General features: G+C 44.3%; 1 protein-coding gene across 1 annotated transcript in view; it reads left to right on the top strand.

Annotated features, from left to right (window-relative positions):
• Positions 1 to 20,477, top strand: part of LOC126260817 (uncharacterized) — a 955,955-nt gene that overhangs the window by 753,255 nt on the left and 182,223 nt on the right. Inside the window, exon 5 of the mRNA XM_049958191.1 lies at positions 7,375 to 7,537. Coding sequence (XP_049814148.1) covers positions 7,375 to 7,537 — 163 coding nt within the window. The remainder of the gene's footprint in view (positions 1 to 7,374; positions 7,538 to 20,477) is intronic.

Genomic DNA, 20,477 nt, shown 5'->3' with positions numbered 1-20,477 from the left:
ATATAGGCCGATAGTTTCTAGAAACAACCAATTTGTCGAGTCTAAAGTACTAGCAGCAACTTTATAGAATGATCATCCTCCACTCGTCTCTTGAATCTTTGTCCATTCTTACCTCCTCATCTCATTGTGCAGGAGCTAATTTAATACACCCACCCGATAGATCACTGTTAGCAGTATTACATACCATGACTTCCGCAGACACCAACGCGCGGTTTGGAACTTAGCACATGCTACTAGTGCCACTTCCGGTGATCAGAAAGTGCTCGACAGCAACGCCCCTTTAGTTTCGTTCTTTGCTGACTTCTGAGGATGAAGATTTTTCCACCACTTTGATTCCGAGCAGATATTTCCAAGTCGAGTGTCACCGTATTAGTGTGCGTTAGTGGTCCCAGCCACGGCAAGTGGTGGCTCAAACCACGTGCGTCATTATAAAAGGGAACTGCTGGTTGGGACAAATAAAAGTGTCCTAAAGAACAGAGTTTCGGAGTACAAAGAAACACAGCAGAGGTAAGGAAATACAGTACCAACCTGACTATAGCAGATGCTGATGTGATCACCATTCATTTCTTGGCACTTTTAGGACCAGGTCAGTAAGTTGCTGAAGGCGGATGGAACCTGGGCTGCTGGAATTTCTGCAGCCGTATCCGAAATGCTCTGTTGCAGTTCTTGAAGACTATGAGGGTTGTTGCGATACACCTTGGACTTGAGGGCTCCCCACACAAAGTAATCGCACACTAACAGATCGGACGACCTGGGTGGCTAGCTAGGCTCTGATAACAACTCTGTCAGACGTGAAGATTCTGTAAATATACTCCAAAGTGAGGCCGGCTGTATGGGCAATTGCTCCATCCTGTTGGAAGTAACTGTAGGTTTTTTCCTCCTCCGTTAATTCTGCCACAAGTGTTTCCAAAATGTTGGAAATGTAACGCGCCGAAGTCAGCGTCTAATGAAAGAATGTGGGACCAATAATACGGCGTTCAGACACTATACAGCAAACCCCAACCTTCTAATCATGCAGAGGTGTTTCGTGGAAATTATGCGGATTCTCCACTGCCAAGAACCTGTGACTGAGTTGACGTAACCAACGTAACCACTCAGGTGAAAATAGGCTTCATCAGCCATAAAAAGCAGATCCATGTCCAAGCCATTTAGTGTTATCTCAGTGATCAGCCACTCATAAAGCTGCAGGCGCTAAAGAGCAGTTACTGGTTTTAATGCATGAACAACAGATACTCGGTAGGAATGCACGTGCAGGTCCACACATGGGCAGGTGGAGTATTCGTCCGTATGATTTGTGACAGGCGTTGGTTTGATGTAGTAGGACTCTTAGCATCCTTGGCGATCTGCAGCCACATTTTCTGGTATTTTCTGGTGTGCGGGCACGTTTCCAAATGTTTTTTGACTTTATCAAAACAGATCCTATCTGACGCCATTTTCGGACTAAGCGTCGCATGGAATTCTTTGCTAGCACATGGACACCACTAAACTTCTCAGCAAGCAACTGACCATACTCTTTTCATGACTTTGTTGTCACGTAACTTTCCACAATGAACACCTGCTGTTCCAGCTGAGTACCGTCATCCCCTTTGCACTGCTCCACTCACTCTGACACAGCCTGCACTCTGCTTTGAACCGATGTATATCACGTGGGGGGCGTACAAATGGTGAGCTCGTCATAGGGTGTGGTTGTATGCATACATTCACGTACAATCGTATCCACTCGTACGAATCACTTTTATTTGCTCCCACGCTGCACTTAACCGAGGATAACAGAATGTGAAGACCCTTCTATCCTATCCTAAGCAAATCTTTCCATTTTTGCTGTAGAGCACTTAAAATCGTAGTTCACCCCTAATGAACAATCATCGGTATACTTTGCCTTCTATAAAATTAATAAGCATCGTTATGCATCCTCCAAAATGTACAAGCGTCGTAAGTGTGACATGTTCATAAGTGGAGTTATATCACTGTATGCTTGATAACTAAGACTGAAAACTATTAAACTTATATCGTTAATTTGTGATTGCTTGTGCATTCATACACACCAAAGCTTCTTTACACTTGAACATGTATTAAAAGTGAACGTTCAGGACGAGTTTTACATGCCTGATAAATGTCGATATTATGTCCAATAAGTAATGGAGAAAGAGCGATCATTTTCCGTAGTTGAGTCTCAAACCTATTGGGTCGATTACAGTAAACATTTTAATGAGCGATTCAGGCTTCTAACTTGACATCTTCAAATACACTCTACAAACTGCAGCTGTAACGTGTCATTCAGTATCTGCTAATTGCCGTCATATAGCATGCTCTGTAGGAGCATGACGACTCTAATTAGGCGGTATGAATTGACACTTCATAGGTGTAACGAAGCGAAGACAGCTAATTAGCCATGAAAGGTAATTATTGTGATCATGACAGTAAATAAATTTCGTATTTATATATATCTGGATAGGTTTTATGGACAAAGAAGCACTCCATAAAAAGCTGCTTTGACCTAATACTAATTTCACATTTAAGCGGCTCAATCGAAGAAGGCTCTTTACCCTTTGTCAAAGCCCAGAAAATTAGTCCAGGAAATCCAATTAATATTTAAGGAACTCCCACCCCCCCCCCCCCCAGGGTGAGTACGAGTTTCTGAAGACAGCAGAATCAACAATACTGAAAGGCCCAAGGGTATGGAAACCACTACAGTTACATCCGTAGGAGATTCTTTCTGCTCATTTGTATTATCTGTTTTATTCCAGAAAAAGTTTCTGAGCGTAAACAAGCTCACAATCTCTAGATAGGAACTGAGCAAGGAAATCACAAAGTTAAGAATTAAGAAAAGAGAGAGAACGAGAGAGAGAGCATATTGATCGGACGCTTATTAAGTAACAGTTCCTTAAAGTATGATGTAACATAAGCAAGCAAAGCGAAGGACTGGAAGATTTAACACAACCTGAGCTATTGCTAACAGTTTACTGACGAACTTTATTTCGCTGAACTGAAACTGAAAAATCTGGTAACATATTGTTGTACATGCGACCAGTCGTTCTCGCGATTGATGGTTAATTCTCAAGAAGAATCTTTCTGACCATTACGCTTTCATTCATTACGAAACATCATTAACGGCCTGCTATATAAGGAATGAAGAACAGTTTATAACACCCGTGGACAATGAGTTCGTCAAGGAGGAAGCAAAAACTCGAGTAAGGTAAGGATAAGAAGTAGCAGCTGCGACATTAACAAGAACTACGACTCAGAGGCTTTCTGAACCGGTTCCTAACGTCATCTGGAACCTCTGATTTGAAGATGCTCTTATGGACTGAACCGGTTACCCAAATCAAAAATAAGCACTTCATTGTGATTTTGACTGATCTTTATGGTTCCGTGCCACACTCTTTAAAAACGGAAACCTTATAGGATCGCTTTCTTGTCCATCTGTCTACCTGTTTCTGGAATGAAATTTTCACTCTACAGCGGAGTGTGCGCTGATTTGTCTACCTGTTTGTCTGTCCCACTGTTAAGAACCTTTTTGTATCAAGTTCAAATTTATGTCACGTATTAAGAGCTATGGTGCCTTAGTTGTGTAAAGATTTTAAGCTTCTACGTCAATGCAATCAAACGATACGGCCATTTATGTTACAAATTTTGATACTAGAAAACTCATTCATCGATCCTAATAGGATGATTCCAGTTAACCAGTTGAGCTAGATAATGAAATTTGGCAACGAGCAACGTTTCAGAGTAAAACTAAAGCAAAAATACGAAGATGGTTAATTTTTAATTGTTTAACACAAAAAATATTTTTGGTCATTTTTTTATCGGTCTGCCTGTCTGTCTGTTAAGATCCTTTTTCTCTATGTACATACTAAGGTCTTTGGTCCCCTAACGGTGAAAAACTTTAGCCTTCTGAGTCAATTCAGTCAAACGATATGGCCATTTATATCATATACAATGAAGCGCCAAAGAAATTGGAATATGCATGCATATTCAAATACAGAGATATGTAAACAGGCACGATACGCCGCTGCGGTCGGCAATGCCTGAAGCATTTGTTAGATTGGTTACTGCTGCCACAACGGCAGGTTATCAAGATTTAAGTGAGTTTGAACGTGGTATTATAGTCGGCGCACGAGCGATGGGACACAGCACGTCCAAGGTAACGATGAACGGGGAGATTATCCCGTACGAACGTTTCATGAGTGTACCGTGAACATCAGGAATCCGGTAAAACATCAAATCTCCGACATCACTGCGGCCGGAGAAAGACCCTGCAAGAACGGGACAAACGACGATTGAAGAGAATCGTTCAGCGTGACAGAAGTGCAACCTTTCCGCAGATTGCTACTGATTTCAATACAGGGCCACTAACAAGTGTCAGTGTGCGAACCATTCAACGAAACATCTTCGATATGGGCTTTCGGAGCCGACGGCCCACTCGTGCGCCCTTGATGGCTGCGCGGCACAAAGCTTTACGCATCGCCTGGGCCCGTCAACACCGACATTGGAGTGTTGATAACTGGAAACATGTGATAAAAGTGCAACCCTTCCGCAAATTGCTGCAAATTTCAAAAATGGTTCAAATGGCTCTAAGCACTATGGGACTTAACATCTGAGGTCATCAGTCCCCTAGATTTAGAACTACTTAAACCTAACTAACCTAAGGACATCAAACACATCCATGCCTGAGGCACGATTCGAACCCCTGCGACCGTAGCAGAAGCGCGGTTCTGGACTGTAGCGCCTAGAACCGCTCAGCCACACCGGCCGGCGCTGCAGATTTCAGTGGTGGGCCATGAACAAGTGTCAGCGTGTGAACCATTCAACGAAACATCATCTATGTGGGCTTTTGGAACCGCTCGTGTACCTTTGATGACTGTACGACACGAAGCTTTACGCCTCACCTGAGCTCGTCAACATCGACATTGGACTGTTGATGACTGGAAACATGTTGCCTGGTCGGACGAGTCTCATTTCAAATTGTATCGAGCGGATGGACGTGTACTGGTATGGAGACAATCTCATAAATCCATGGACCCTGCATATCAGCAGGGGACTGTTCAAGTTGGTAGTTGCTCTGAATGGTGTGGGGCGTGTGTAGTTGGAGTGATATGGGACCCCTGATACGTCTAGATACGATTCTGACAAGTGGCACATGCGTAAGCATCCCGTCTGATCACTTCATCCATTCATGTCCATTGTGCATTCCGACGGACTTTGGAAATTTCAGCGACATCCCAAACGTCCAGAATTGCTAGATTGCGGCTCCAGGAACACTCTTCTGAGTTTAAACACCTCCGCCGGCCACCAAACTCCCCAGACATGAACATTATTGAGCATATCTGGGATGCCTTGCAAAGTGCTGTTCTAAAGAGATTTCCAGCCCCTCATACTCTTACGGATTTATGGACAGCCCTTTAGGGTTCAAGGTGTCAGTTTCCTCCAGCACTACTTCAGACGTTAGTCGAGTCCATGCCACGTTGTTTTCCGACACTTCTGCGTGCTCACGGGGGCCCTACACGATATTAGGCAGGTATACCAGTTTCTCTGGCTCTTCAGTCTATTTTAAGACTTGGAAACTCACTCGTTAAAACCTATAGGGTACTTCTCGTTGCCGTAGAATCACTATATTTGGCAAGAAGCAAGACTCACAGCACAAGTAAAAGGAAAAAATTGGAACCTGTTGATTTGTTATTAAAAAACACGAAAGAATATTTCTTATGTCACTTGTTATCCTACTTCAGACTTGAAGTTAAAACTTCTCGTAAGTCTTGGAATCCCTTGGGCCGATATCATGCGAGTTTCAATGTCGATAACCGGCAAAAATTGTCAATATCCTCGATTCCCTGAACTGATAAACTCTACGTAACCTTCAGGTGTGAGTCCTACTCGCACCTAACCAATTTTTATTTCAAAAAATAAAAAAATAGAATTTTATTGTTGTGGTGCGCGCCCATTTGGGACTAGGCAGCCTGCGCTTATATGTGAAACTTCTTCATTTAAATGTGTGTATCTGTACTTAAATAGCTGAATGACTGAGAAGATGAAACTTCTACGTTATTTGATTCTGAAACAGCTGAGTAAAACTGAACGTACTGAGCCTACTTTCTCTTTACTTTTTTTATCATGCCAACACTGACCCACAATATTCTGTAACGCAATCTGACTGCTCAAAAAAATTACAACCTGACTTCAAATAATTAATACAAAAGAATGGCCCTGAATAAGAAGCAATCCTGACAATAACCTGTACATTTCATTAAGCATTTACCTCACAAAAATCTTCATTACGCGAACTACTGCGCTTCAGTCTGGAACCGCGCGACCGCTAGGGTCGCAGGTTCGAATCCCGCCTCGGGCATGGATGTGTGTGATGTCCTTAGGTTGGTTAGGTTTAAATAGTTCTAAGTTCTAGGGGACTGATGACCTCCGATGTTAAGTGCCATAGTGCACAGAGCCATTTTTACGCGAACTACTGCAATACAGCGAGAGTCAGCACTGCCAGCTAAATAAAAGGTTCTAACTACTAAAGCCACTAACTACGAATAGGCATGTGGTTATCAAAGGAAAGATTTTGTTGCAAACCAAATAATGTATTTTTTACCTTAACAATGTGACATCCAGTTCAAACACGAATATAAATCGCCATTGACATCCTGTACAAAGATATATAATCATGAATAATGTTCAGTCTCCAAGTCGGATACTTCCAGATCGTTAGCCTATGCTAACACTTCAGACCTCTATGCTCCATCAATGATAACTTCTCACATTTAACATCCATGACTGCTGGCTGTTCATCCCCAACTGCCCAACAGTATTTCCATCACTGCTGGCGACTAACTTCCAACTGCCTAACACTTCTGCCGATTAACTTCCAACGACGAGTCCGACCAGCCAGAGTCTCTAACAAAGAAAGCGCAGTCAGAGATCCAATGCAAAGCGCTACACCGCGCTACCAACACAGAAGCAGCCCACTTACAAATGCAGCTCTATGTAGTGGTGTGCAAAGAACAGGTGTATGGCTGTCGCGTGGCCGACGACGGAGATCTGCTTGAGGATAGGACTGGTTACAACAGCAATGTTTGCGAAGTCGTGGCAGGAAATCGAGTATTACGTAGAAATAGGCTTACTGGTGCTCACGTGGAAGCCTAGTAAAGTTCTCGGAGTAAATACAATGAAATAAACGCAATAGTTTCGAAGATATGTACGTTTGTTTTTCGTCACATCATTCCCGGCCACCCTGTACTTTAAATGGTAGTTGCTGCTGATGGGAAGAGTTCAGTTCTTTAGCGAACACTCTGTAGTTTATAGGTAGCTAGTGTCATCAGCTTGTAAGCACTGTGCTGGTGAGCAGTTTAGAGAGCCGGTGGTGTGACGTGTCCGCAGGCTGCCGTCGCCGCCCCCGCAGCGCCGCCCACAGCAGGCACGCAGACGGATGAGGCCGGCCGGCTCTCGAGAGGGCGTCTTCCGCACCTCCGGCCACGGCAGCGTGCGCATCCCTTACCCGGGGGCCCACGTCCACGTCAACAACGACGCCCCTTCGCGCAAGGTAAGCACGCCAAAATGCCGCATCAAATGTGTGAGCAACCGATACCGACTCTCTCCTAATCGTCTCCAGAAACTAAGACTACCATCTTTGTGTTTGCACTAACCATTTTACAGGGCACTTTGCCAAATGGAACGAAACTGGAGGAAACGGTCCGTAAGACCTTAAGGTAAAATAAAAGGTCAATATGGGCGCACATTGAGCGATAGCGATATGTACGAGGGCGGTTCAGAAAGTAACCTCCGATTGGTCACAGTGCGGGTTGTGGGGGGAGTAGCGACGCCATCTGTGCGTTCACGCACTCAACAGGTCAGTCGGCATCGAGCCGTGGTCGAGTGAACGTCGTACCTGCGCTAGTTTAGTTTTTGTGGCAGTTTGAAATGTGTGCTGCAATAGAAAACCCCGCCAAATGTGAAGTGCGTGCTGTCATAAGGTTTTTTACAGCCAAAGGATATTCTGCAGCAGCTATTCATCGTGAGCTTTGTGCCGTGTACGGACCAAGAGTTATGAGTGAAGGAGTTGTCCGTGAATGGGTACGTTTATTTAAAAGTGGACGAGAAAATGTTCATGATGAAGAGAGGAGTGGTAGACCATCATTGGTGACTGACGAACTCGTTCAGACAGTTGATGCAAAAGTTCGTGAAAATCGACGTTTCTCAATGTCGGAGTTGTCTATGGCTCGGGTCACAGCGGTTTGATGACGACGAAGAGCTCAAAGATGCGGTCACAGGCTGGCTCCAGGCACAAGCGGGTGATTTTTATGCAGAAGGAATTTCAAAGCTTGTGAAGAGATACGATAAGTGCCTCAATCGCTATGGAGACTATGTAGAAAAATAGTGCAAAGATGTAGTTGTAAGATGTATATATTAAAATATTTTTATTTAACTTGGTGTATTTTTTTAAATCAACCAGAGGTTACTTTCTGAACGGCCCTCGTACATATACAGATGACGGTAGTACCACGTACTCAAGGGTAAAAGGGCAGTGCATTTGCTGAGCTGCCATTTGTACTCAGGTGATTCATGTGAAAAGTTTTCCGACGTGATTATGGGCGCACAGCGGGAATAAACAGACTTTGCACGGGGTATGGTAGTTAGAGCTGGACGCATGTGATATTACATTTCGTAAATCGTTAGGGAAATCTATATTCCGACATCCACAGTGTCAAGAGTGTGCTGAGAATACCAAATTTCAGGTTATTATCCCTCATCACTGGCAATTCAGTGGCCGACGCCCTTCACTTAACGACCGAGAGCAGCAGCATTTGCGTAGAGTTGTCAGTGTTAACAGACAAGCAGCACTGCGTGAAATAACCACAGGAATCAGTGTGGGACGTACGCCGAACGTATCCGTTAGGATAGTGCCGAGAAATTTGGCGTTAATGGACTACGGTAGCAGACGACCGACACAAGTTCCTTTGCTGACAACACGACACCGCCTGCAGTGCCTCTGTTGGGCTTTTGATCACATTGGCCAGACCCTAGACGGCTGGAAAACTGTGGCTCGTAAGATGAGTCCCGATTACAGTGGGTACGAGCTGACGTCACGGTTCGAATGTGGTGCACACCCCACGAACCGATGGACCCAAGTTGTCAATAAGACAATGTGGAAATTGGTGGTGGCTCCATAACGGTGTGGGCTGTGTTTACATGGAATGGACTATATCCTCTTGTCCAGTTGAACCGATCATGGACTGGAAATGGTTATGTTCGGCTACTTAGAGACTATTTACAGCCAGACAACTATGGAATTTTTATGGATAACAGTGCGCCATGTCACCGGGGCACAGTTGTTCGTGATTGGTTTGAATAACATTCTGGACAATTCGAACGAATCATTTGGCCACCTCGACATGAATCTCTTCGAACATTTATGGGACATAGTCGAGAGGTCAGTTCACAAAATCCTGCACCGGCAACAGTTTTGCAATTATGGGCGGCTATAGATGCAGCCAAGGAGGAGGATACCATGAGGAAAAGCTTGAGTAATCAACGAAAGGATAACTTTCTACGAGTCGGGGCGTGGAATGTCAGAAGCTTGAACGTGGTAGGGAAACTAGAAAATCTGAAAAGATAAATGCAAAGGCTCAGTCTAGATATAGTAGGGGTCAGTGAAGTGAAGTGGAAGGAAGACAAGGATTTCTGGTCAGATGAGTATCGGGTAATATCAACAGCAGCAGAAAATGGTATAACAGGTGTAGGATTCGTTATGAATAGGAAGGTAGGGCAGAGGGTGTGTTACTGTGAACAGTCCAGTGACCGGGTTGTTCTAATCAGAATCGACAGCAGACCAACACCGACATCGATAGTTCAGGTATACATGCCGACGTCGCAAGCTGAAGATGAACAGATAGAAAAAGTGTATGAGGATATTGAAAGGGTAATGCAGTATGTAAAGGTGGACAAAAATCTAATAGTCAGGGGCGACTGGAATGCAGTTGTAGGGGAAGGAGTAGAAGAAAAGGTTACAGGAGAATATGGGCTTGGGACAAAGAATGAAAGAGGAGAAAGACTAATTGAGTTCTGCAACAAGTTTCAGCTAGTAATAGCGAATACCCTGTTCAAGAATCACAAGAGGAGGAGGTATACTTGGAAAAGGCCGGGAGATACGGGAAGATTTCAATTAGATTACATCATGGTCAGGCAGAGATTCCGAAATCAGATACTGGACTGTAAGGCGTACCCAGGAGCAGATATAGACTCAGATCACAATGTAGTAGTGATGAAGAGTAGGCTGAAGTTCAAGACATTAGTCAGGAAGAATCAATACGCAAAGAAGTGGGATACGGAAGTACTAAGGAATGACGAGATACGTTTTATTAGAATCGGAATTTAAAACAGCTTTGGAGGACTTACGGTCAAATAAGGCAGAATTTCTAAAATCATTGGGGGAAGTGGCAACAAAACGACTATTCACGTTGGTGTGTAGAATATATGAGTCAGGCGACATACCATCTGACTTTCGGAAAAGCAATTCCGAAGACGGCTAGAGCTGAAAAGTGCGAAATTATCGCACAATCAGCTTAACAGCTCATGCATCGAAGCTGCTTACAAGAATAATATACAGAAGAATGGAAAAGAAAATTGAGAATGCGCTAGGTGACGATCAGTTTGGCTTTAGGAAAAGTAAAGGGACGAGAGAGGCAATTCTGACGTTACGGCTAATAATGGAAGCAAGGCTAAAGAAAAATCAAGACACTTTCATAGTATTTGTCGACCTGGAAAAAGCGTTCGACAATATAAAATGGTGCAAGCTGTTCGAGGTTCTGAAAAAAGTAGGGATAAGCTATAGGGAGAGACGGGTCATATACAATATGTACAACAACCAAGAGGGAATAATAAGAGTGGACGATCAAGAACGAAGTGCTCGTATTAAGAAGGGTGTAAGACAAGGCTGTAGCCTTTCGCCCCTACTCTTCAATCTGTACATCGAGGAAGCAATGATGGAAATAAAAGAAAGGGTCAGGAGTGCAATTAAAATACAAGGTGAAAGGATATCAATGATACGATTCGCTGATGACATTGCTATCCTGAGTGAAAGTGAAGAAGAATTAAATGATCTGCTGAACGGAATGAACAGTCTAATGAGTACACAGTATGGTTTGAGAGTAAATCGGAGAAAGACGAAGGTAATGAGAAGTAGTAGAAATGAGAACAGCGAGAAACTTAACATCAGGATTGATGGTCACGAAGTCAATGAAGTTAAGGAATTCTGCTACCTAGGCAGTAAAATAACCAATGACGGACGGAGCAAGGAGGACATCAAAAGCAGACTCGCTATGGCAGAAAAGGCATTTCTGGCCAAGAGAAGTCTACTAATATCAGATACCGGCCTTAATTTGAGGAAGAAATTTCTGAGGATGTACGTCTGGAGTACAGCATTGTATGGTAGTGAAACATGGACTGTGGGAAAACCGGAACAGAACAGAATCGAAGCATTTGAGATGTGGTGCTATAGACGAATGTGGAAAATTAGGTGGACTGATAAGGTAAGGAATGAGGAGGTTCTACGCAGAATCGGAGAGGAAAGGAATATGTGGAAGACACTGATAATGAGAAGGGACAGGATGATAGGACATCTGCTAAGACATGAGGGAATGACTTCCATGGTACTAGAGGGAGCTGTAGAGGGCAAAAAATGTAGAGGAAGACAGAGATTGGAATACGTCAAGCAAATAATTGAGGACGTAGGTTGCAAGTGCTACTCTGAGATGAAGAGGTTAGCACAGGAAAGGAATTCGTGGCGGGCCGCATCAAACCAGTCAGTAGACTGATGACCAAAAAGCAAAAATAGATGCAGCGTGGCTCAGTATTTCTGCACGGGTTGTTTAGGCAAAAGGAGGTCACACGCGATATTAGGAGGAATCTCATGACTTTTCTCCCCTCAGTGTACGGCCAGAAATGCATTCCAAGTTACGTACACACTCAGGGTGAGCTGCAGTATGTGGGATGGTATCGGCACTGAGTGGCTGCAAGAGGATGCAAGACAGTGTGTTGCTTGACAGGGTAACTTCGATTAAACATCTAACCACTACTTTGTAAAGCAATATGAAATAGAACGAGCACTTTAGGTTGATAGCAGGGAAGGCGAAAGGTCGACTTCGGTTCACTGGGAAAATTTTAGAAAAATATAGTTCGTCTGTACACAACACCACATGTACAACACTGGTATGACCCGTTCTTGACTAATCCTCGAGTGTTTTGGATCTGTTGTGCCCGACGAAATAACATTCGTCGGCACAGTGGAGGAGGCCGAGTTAACACTACAAGGGAAGTTCAATAAGTAATGCAGCACATTTTTTTCTCGGCTAGTTTCGGTTGAAAAAATACTGAATTTCTCATGGGAAATCCTTGAATACTCCCGCTTCAGCCCCTACAATTTCTTGAAGTTCTGGTCTGTGGCGGCACTACACATAGCTTTCAAAAGGACGTATGTAATGAAGATGCGTTCCAGGCAGAGAGCTGTCACTGAGTTTCTTTGATAAACCCGCCGATCTCCCGTGTACTGGCTGCCCGTACACTGTTGTGCAAAGTTGGAACGTGCGGACACTCTCATTCGAGGTGATCGACGGAGCACAGTCAAACACCTTGCTGCTCAGCTCGACGTCTGACAAGTCTGCGGACCCGAGAAGAGCTTACAGAGCGTCATTGGACTGTTTTTCCTTATCACCCGGCAGTCCGGGTCTCACACATTCCGACTTCCACCTGTTTGGTCGATTGAAGCACGCACTCAGCGGGAAGCAGTACATGGATAAAGGGGTGGTTATTGATGCCGCAAGACGTTGGGTCGGACGCCGACTAGTAGAGTGGTACTATGCGGGATTACAGGCCCTTCCAGTAAGTTGTCGTAAGGTCGTCGCATTGATCGGAGATTATTTTGAAAAATAGGGTTTTGTAGCCAAAAGTGTGAGAAACAGTAAGATGTATTGGAATCCTGAATAATACCTACCTCCTTTCAGAAAAAAACCGTTGCATTAGTTATTGAACGCCCGTCGTGCAACACAGAAAATATTACATCACTTTATTACAAGTTGATCAAGATGAAATACTTAATATCGAAACTGTCAATGTCTACAGGAATGTCTTTAGTATTTATTACTGTCTATCTATTGCTTGCGCCTTTGTCCCGCCTTGTGTGCGGGGTTGGCGTGGTTACATCGGATTTGGCATGTTAATTTGAAGGGGTGGCCGGATGCCCTTCCTGCCGCCATCACGTACCCCCCGAGACGGAATCAGAGTACCCCATGAACCATGGACCTTGCCGTTGGTGGGGAGGCTTGCGTGCCTCAGCGATACAGATGGCCGTACCGTAGGTGCAACCACAACGGAGGGGTATCTGTTGAGAGGCCAGACAAACATGTGGTTCCTGAAGAGGGGCAGCAGCCTTTTCAGTAGTTGCAGGGGCAACAGTCTGGATGATTGACTGATCTGGCCTTGTAACATTAACCAAAACGGCCTTGCTGTGCTGGTACTGCGAACGGCTGAAAGCAAGGGGAAACTACAGCCGTAATTTTTCCCGAGGACATGCAGCTTTACTGTATGATTAAATGATGATGGCGTCCTCTTGGGTAAAATATTCCGGAGGTAAAATAGTCCCCCATTCGGATCCCCGGGCGGGGACTACTCTAGAGGACGTCGTTATCAGGAGAAAGAAAACTGGCATTCTACGGATCGGAGCGTGGAATGTCAGATCCCTTAATCGGGCAGGTAGGTCAGAAAATTTAAAAAGGGAAATGGATAGGTTAAAGTTAGATATAGTGGGAATTAGTGAAGTTCGGTGGCAGGAGGAGCAAGACTTTTGGTCAGGTGATTACAGGGTTATAAATACAAAATCAAATAGGGGTAATGCAGGAGTAGGTTTAATAATGAATAAAAAAATAGGAGTGCGGGTTAGCTACTACAAACAGCATAGTGAACGCATTATTGTGGCCAAGATAGACACAAAGCCCATGCCTACTACAGTAGTACAAGTTTATATGCCAACTAGCTCTGCAGATGATGAAGAAATTGATGAAATGTATGACGAGATAAAAGAAATTATTCAGGTAGTGAAGGGAGACGAAAATTTAATAGTCATGGGTGACTGGAATTCGTCAGTAGGAAAAGGGAGAGAAGGAAACATAGTAGGTGAATATGGATTGGGGGGAAGAAATGAAAGAGGAAGCCGCCTTGTAGAATTTTGCACAGAGCATAACTTAATCATAGCTAACACTTGGTTCAAGAATCATAAAAGAAGGTTGTATACCTGGAAGAATCCTGGAGATACTAATAGGTATCAAATAGATTATATAATGGTAAGACAGAGATTTAGGAACCAGGTTTTAAATTGTAAGACATTTCCAGGGGCAGATGTGGATTCTGACCACAATCTATTGGTTATGAACTGCAGATTGAAACTGAAGAAATTGCAAAAAGGTGGGAATTTAAGGAGATGGGACCTGGATAAACTGAAAGAACCAGAGGTTGTAGAGAGTTTCAGGGAGAGCATAAGGGAACAATTGACAGGAATGGGGGAAAGAAATACAGTAGAAGAAGATTGGGTAGCTCTGAGGGATGAAGTAGTGAAGGCAGCAGAGGATCAAGTAGGTAAAAAGACGAGGGCTAATAGAAATCCTTGGGTAACAGAAGAAATATTGAATTTAATTGATGAAAGGAGAAAATATAAAAATGCAGTAAATGAAGCAGGCAAAAGGGAATACAAACGTCTCAAAAATGAGATCGACAGAAAGTGCAAAATGGCTAAGCAGGGATGGCTAGAGGACAAATGTAAGGATGTAGAGGCTTGTCTCACTAGGGGTAAGATAGATACTGCCTACAGGAAAATTAGAGAGACCTTTGGAGAGAAGAGAACCACATGTATGAATATCAAGAGCTCAGATGGCAACCCAGTTCTAAGCAAAGAAGGGAAGGCAGAAAGGTGGAAGGAGTATATAGAGGGTTTATACAAGGGCGATGTACTTGAGGACAATATTATGGAAATGGAAGAGGATGTAAATGAAGATGAAATGGGAGATAAGATACTGCGTGAAGAGTTTGACAGAGCACTGAAAGACCTGAGTCGAAACAAGGCCCCGGGAGTAGACAACATTCCATTAGAACTACTGATGGCCTTGGGAGAGTCAGTCGTGACAAAACTGTACCATCTGGTGAGCAAAATGTATGAGACAGGCGAAATACCCACAGACTTCAAGAAGAATATAATAATTCCAATACCAAAGAAAGCAGGTGTTGACAGATGTGAAAATTACCGAACTATCAGTTTAATAAGTCACAGCTGCAAAATACTAACGCGAATTCTTTACAGACGAATGGAAAAACTGGTAGAAGCGGATCTCGGGGAAGATCAGTTTGGATTCCGTAGAAATGTTGGAACACGTGAGGCAATACTAACCTTACGACTTATCTTAGAAGAAAGATTAAGAAAAGGCAAACCTACGTTTCTAGCATTTGTAGACTTAGAGAAAGCTTTTGACAACGTTAACTGGAATACTCTCTTTCAAATTCTGAAGGTGGCAGGGGTAAAATACAGGGAGCGAAAGGCTATTTACAATTTGTACAGAAACCAGATGGCAGTTATAAGAGTCGAGGGGCATGAAAGGGAAGCAGTGGTTGGGAAAGGAGTGAGACAGGGTTGTAGCCTCTCCCCGATGTTATTCAATCTGTATATTGAGCAAGCAGTAAAGGAAACAAAAGAAAAATTCGGAGTAGGTATTAAAATTCACGGAGAAGAAGTAAAAACTTTGAGGTTCGCCGATGACATCGTAATTCTGTCAGAGACAGCAAAGGACTTGGAAGAGGAGTTGAACGGAATGGACAGTGTCTTGAAAGGAGGATATAAGATGAACATCAACCAAAGCAAAACGAGGATAATGGAATGTAGTCAACTTAAATCGGGTGATGCTGAGGGGATTAGATTAGGAAATGAGACACTTAAAGTAGTAAAGGAGTTTTGCTATTTCGGGAGTAAAATAACTGATGATGGTCGAAGTAGAGAGGATATAAAATGTAGACTGGCAATGGCAAGGAAATCGTTTCTGAAGAAGAGAAATTTGTTAACATCGAGTATAGATTTAAGTGTGAGGAAGTCGTTTCTGAAAGTATTTGTTTGGAGTGTAGCCATGTATGGAAGTGAAACATGGACGATAACCAGTTTGGACAAGAAGAGAATAGAAGCTTTCGAAATGTGGTGCTACAGAAGAATGCTGAAGATAAGGTGGGTAGATCACGTAACTAATGAGGAGCTATTGAATAGGATTGGGGAGAAGAGAAGTTTGTGGCACAACTTGACTAGAAGAAGGGATCGATTGGTAGGACATGTTTTGAGGCATCAAGGGATCACAAATTTAGCATTGGAGGGCAGCGTGGAGGGTAACAATCGTAGAGGGAGACCAAGAAATCAATACACAAAGCAGATTCAGGGTGATGTAGGTTGCAGTAGGTACTGTGAGATGAAGAAGCTTGCACAGGATAGAGTAGCATGGAGAGCTGCATCAAACCAGTCTCAGGACTGAAGACCACAACAACAACAACAACAACAACATCTGTCTGCGTCTAGTGAAATTTATGGAAAAGTGTGGATGTGTGTCAGATGTCTGAGTGTCGTGTAACTGAGGCGGGATATGGGGATCCGCTCGGTATTCACCTAGAGGGATGTGGAAAACCGCCTAAAAACCACATCCAGGCTGGCTGGCACACCGGCCCTCGTCGTTAATCCGGCGGGCGGATTCAATCCGGGGCCGGCGCGCCTACCCGAGTCCAGGAAGCAGCGCATTAGCGCTCTCGGCTAACCTGGTGGGTAGTATTTATAGTATTTATTACTGTCTCTGAACAATTATGTATTACTTGATACCGGACAAGATCCAAGTCACTTCTCACAGAGTACAGTTAACGGTAAACAGTTTTGCAGTGTTCTGTCTACTAGAGCTACCGCACTGCTGGCTAGATAGGGAGACCACGCTGTCTTCTTTGGCAATTAATGCAGACTGTGCTCAGCAGCACTGCGCTGAGGCGTAGATAAGCGTGCTGATGCTGTGGCGTATGGAAACTCTTCTGAGCCTGCCTACTCCGACGCCGCTCATTGGTGACTGCGGCTGGTATCGACTACGTTTACTTCTGGTTCCGCCGCGAGGTACCAACTTTGTCTTGGTAGCTCGCTCTTCGGACTACATCACATGTTCCCCCCCCCCCCCCCCCCTCCCCCGGTCAAGTCGGACTGAAGGATGACATCTAAGCAATTCAGGAGCATGCTATTAGATCTGTTACTAGTAGATTCGATCACCACTCGAGTGTTACAGAGATCATTCGCGAACTCAAGTGGGTATCCCTGGAGGGAAGACGACGTTCTTTTCGCGGACTGTTACTGAGAAAACTTAGAGAACTGGCATTTGAAGATGACTGCAGAACAATTCTACTGCCACCATATACTGCCGGAGGCATATAAAACAAACACAGTCCGAACAGACCATGAAGTGCCAGCGGTACTGACCGGAGGCCGTGTCATCCTCAGCCCTTAGGCGTCACCGGATGCGCATATGGAGAGGCATGAGGTTAGCACATTGCTCTCTCAGCCGTTGTCAGTTTTCGTGACCGGTACCTCTACTTCCCAATCAAGTAGCTCCTTAACTGACCACGCAAGGGCTGAGTGCACCCCGCTTACCTACAGCACTCGGCAATTCCGGACTGTGACCCAAGTGCTAGCCAAGCCCGGCAGGATTTCGGTGATCTGTGACAAGATTGTTGGCATACGGAGGCATACAGACTGTCATTTTTCCCTCGTTCTGTTTGCAAGTAAAATAGGAAGGGAAACGACTGGCGATGATACATGGTACCGTCCGCCATGTTCCCATACGGTGGCTTGCGGAGTGTGGTGGACATAAAAGATCTTTGACAGCGATCCCGCTATCAGCACCAGGTAGCTGGCCCGCCAGCATGGGGTACGCCAGATTACCGTATTGGACGTTCTCCTCATCTGTCACTATCCGTATCGCTTACAGCTCGTCCAGGAGTTGTTACCTACGATTCTGTCTCTGTGGCGAAGGTTTTGTCGCTGGTTCATTGTACAGGCCACCGCCGTGTGGGTTTCTGTCATTGAGCCCATTAACAGATGAGACTACCTTTACGAGGGGTAATTTCATCAACTTTTACAGCTCCCACCTGTGGACAATGGAGATTCCCCATGGTAAGGTGGCAGCGAACCACCAGTATCAATTGAGCCTGAACATGTGGACGGCGATTATTGGCGACTGCCTCGTGGTGGCAGTAATCCTTCCACAACGCCTCACAGGCGAGGCATATCTGCACTCCCTGGGGCTGACCAAATCTCCCCTGCTGGAAGAGTGCCTTTGGTGGTACTAAGGGTGGTGTGAGCACTACATGGTTGAGTTCCACCCCTCTGCCCTCCTGAGTGTGGAACTGAAACACTACTGCACACAGGACATTAACCACTTGCCTGGTTTGTCCTCATATCTTCTTTCAATCATGGAAACCTACACTGACGAAGATCTTTTATATCCACCTTAAAGTGGGTGTACCTCCCTTGGATCGCAATTCCGGCCTTATGCCCATATGACCTTCTTGTTCCTTGTTCTCATAAGAAACGTTTCCTGCATTTTGTTTCCATGTAGCAAAATCAGCCTGTATAAACAAAAACCTTTCACTGTCGCTTTTCTGGGTATATTGTTAGTCGAGGGCAAACAAAACATTGACAGGAGGAGTATTACGGTTGTACTCAGTTTCATGTCTTTACAAGACGTCAGTTGACGGTGTGGCTATCCATGAGGGACTGCTAGCATTCTCTCAGTAGACGAATTGCGATGTTTGACTTGCGGCTGTGGTCAGAGCTTGACCTGAATTGGCAGCGACCAACTACGATCCTCATGGTCATTGCATTCGGAATAAAAGTACTGAGCAATTTCGGAGCTCTAGTAAAGTCCCTCCATTATAACGATCTCACATTTACCGTTCTGCAAAAGTTTTGAGTGTACCTGATTGAGAATCTAAATTTTTCTTCTAACAAATATAAATATTTAGCATCACCTTTTGTAACTGCTCCATAACGGCCTCTTTTCTCTACCAAAAATATAATTTACACTCACCAGCAGAGTTCTATTCTTAAGCATTTCATAATCGTAATTTTATTTTTGCTGTTACTTGCAAACTCCGTTTCTGGTGTCAGTTTGTCATCTTTGAGAAATGCCTTTCTTCGCATAAATTTTTGCGCCACAGCGGCCTACAAAACAAGTACTGGGATGTACATCTCCGAGGTGTGTGAGAAAAGTAATGAGACTGATTTTTTTCCTACCAAAGTTTTTACTTCTTTCAGAAAACAAAGTAGTTCACTTCGGTAGCTGTACAACGGCGGAGTCCTTGTTCCCAGTCTTGGTAGCAGCTCCGAAAGGCTTAGACAGGTAGGGCCTTTAACATGTCAGTCACATTCTTTTCAGTGTCGTCCAGAGTCCAAAAACTACGCCGTTTTAAGACATTTTTCAATTCCGGGGAAAGAAAAAAAGTTACAAAGGCTCAGATCAAGTCAACTGGGGAGGGGGGCGGGTGCTGTGGAACAACAAGAACGCCTTTTGAGGTAAAAAATTCCATGATGGAAGTGGCCGTCTGACATAGGGCGTTGGCATGATGCAGCATCTACTTGTCTGCAATGTCCGCTCTCACTCGATTTACCATTTTTCTAAGCCTTTGAAGCACGTCTTTGTAGAACTCTTGGCTGACAGTTTTCCTAGAGGAACAATCTCACAAGAACACGCGAATGTTCGACATGTTCGTCGGGTTTTGAAGTTGAATGTCTCCCTCAGCGAGGTTCATCTGCAGAATGTTCTCGCTCTTCCAAAAACGATTTTTGCCAACGAAAACCTTTTGCTCTTGATACGGTTCCCCATCGCCCTGTTTCGACTTTTTAAAACTCACACTCGCGGATTCCCGAAGTTCAACACAAAACTTGATGGCATAACGTTGCTCTAAATTCCGCTGTTCCATTTCGTGACACACAACAAAAACACAAACTTCACGAATGGCGTTCTCAGAAATCACGTGAGAGCTGTACAAAGCTAAAACTGAGCATCTTGAAGGGGTTAACACACCAGTCTACACAAGTAGAACAACACAGCGTTGCCAGATAGTTCGCAGCGTTGTTAGTCTCATTATGTTTCTCACGTTGCCACACAATAGTGCTTGTCTGCTCCATGCTCCAGATGCTTCCTGTTCGCTAATGCACATCGCTTCTGGTGTCGCCTGGGATTCGCTGCACAGACTCCAGACGGATATCCGTTTATTGCTCAGAATGGCTATGCCTCCTCTCTGGTTCCCTGTTTGGCACGCCATCTGACCGATATACACTGCCTCAAAAAAAAAAAAAGAGAAGCAGCCAGAAGACATGGTCGGATGTCAAGGTAACTTTGTACACGGTTACATCATTGGCGGAAATGTAAATGATT

The sequence above is a fragment of the Schistocerca nitens genome, chromosome 5 (genome assembly GCF_023898315.1).
Source record: "Schistocerca nitens isolate TAMUIC-IGC-003100 chromosome 5, iqSchNite1.1, whole genome shotgun sequence".
NCBI classification, from domain to species: domain Eukaryota; kingdom Metazoa; phylum Arthropoda; class Insecta; order Orthoptera; family Acrididae; genus Schistocerca; species Schistocerca nitens.
The sequence above is the reverse complement of the archived record's forward strand: the minus strand, read 5'-3'. Positions and strand labels throughout refer to the sequence as shown.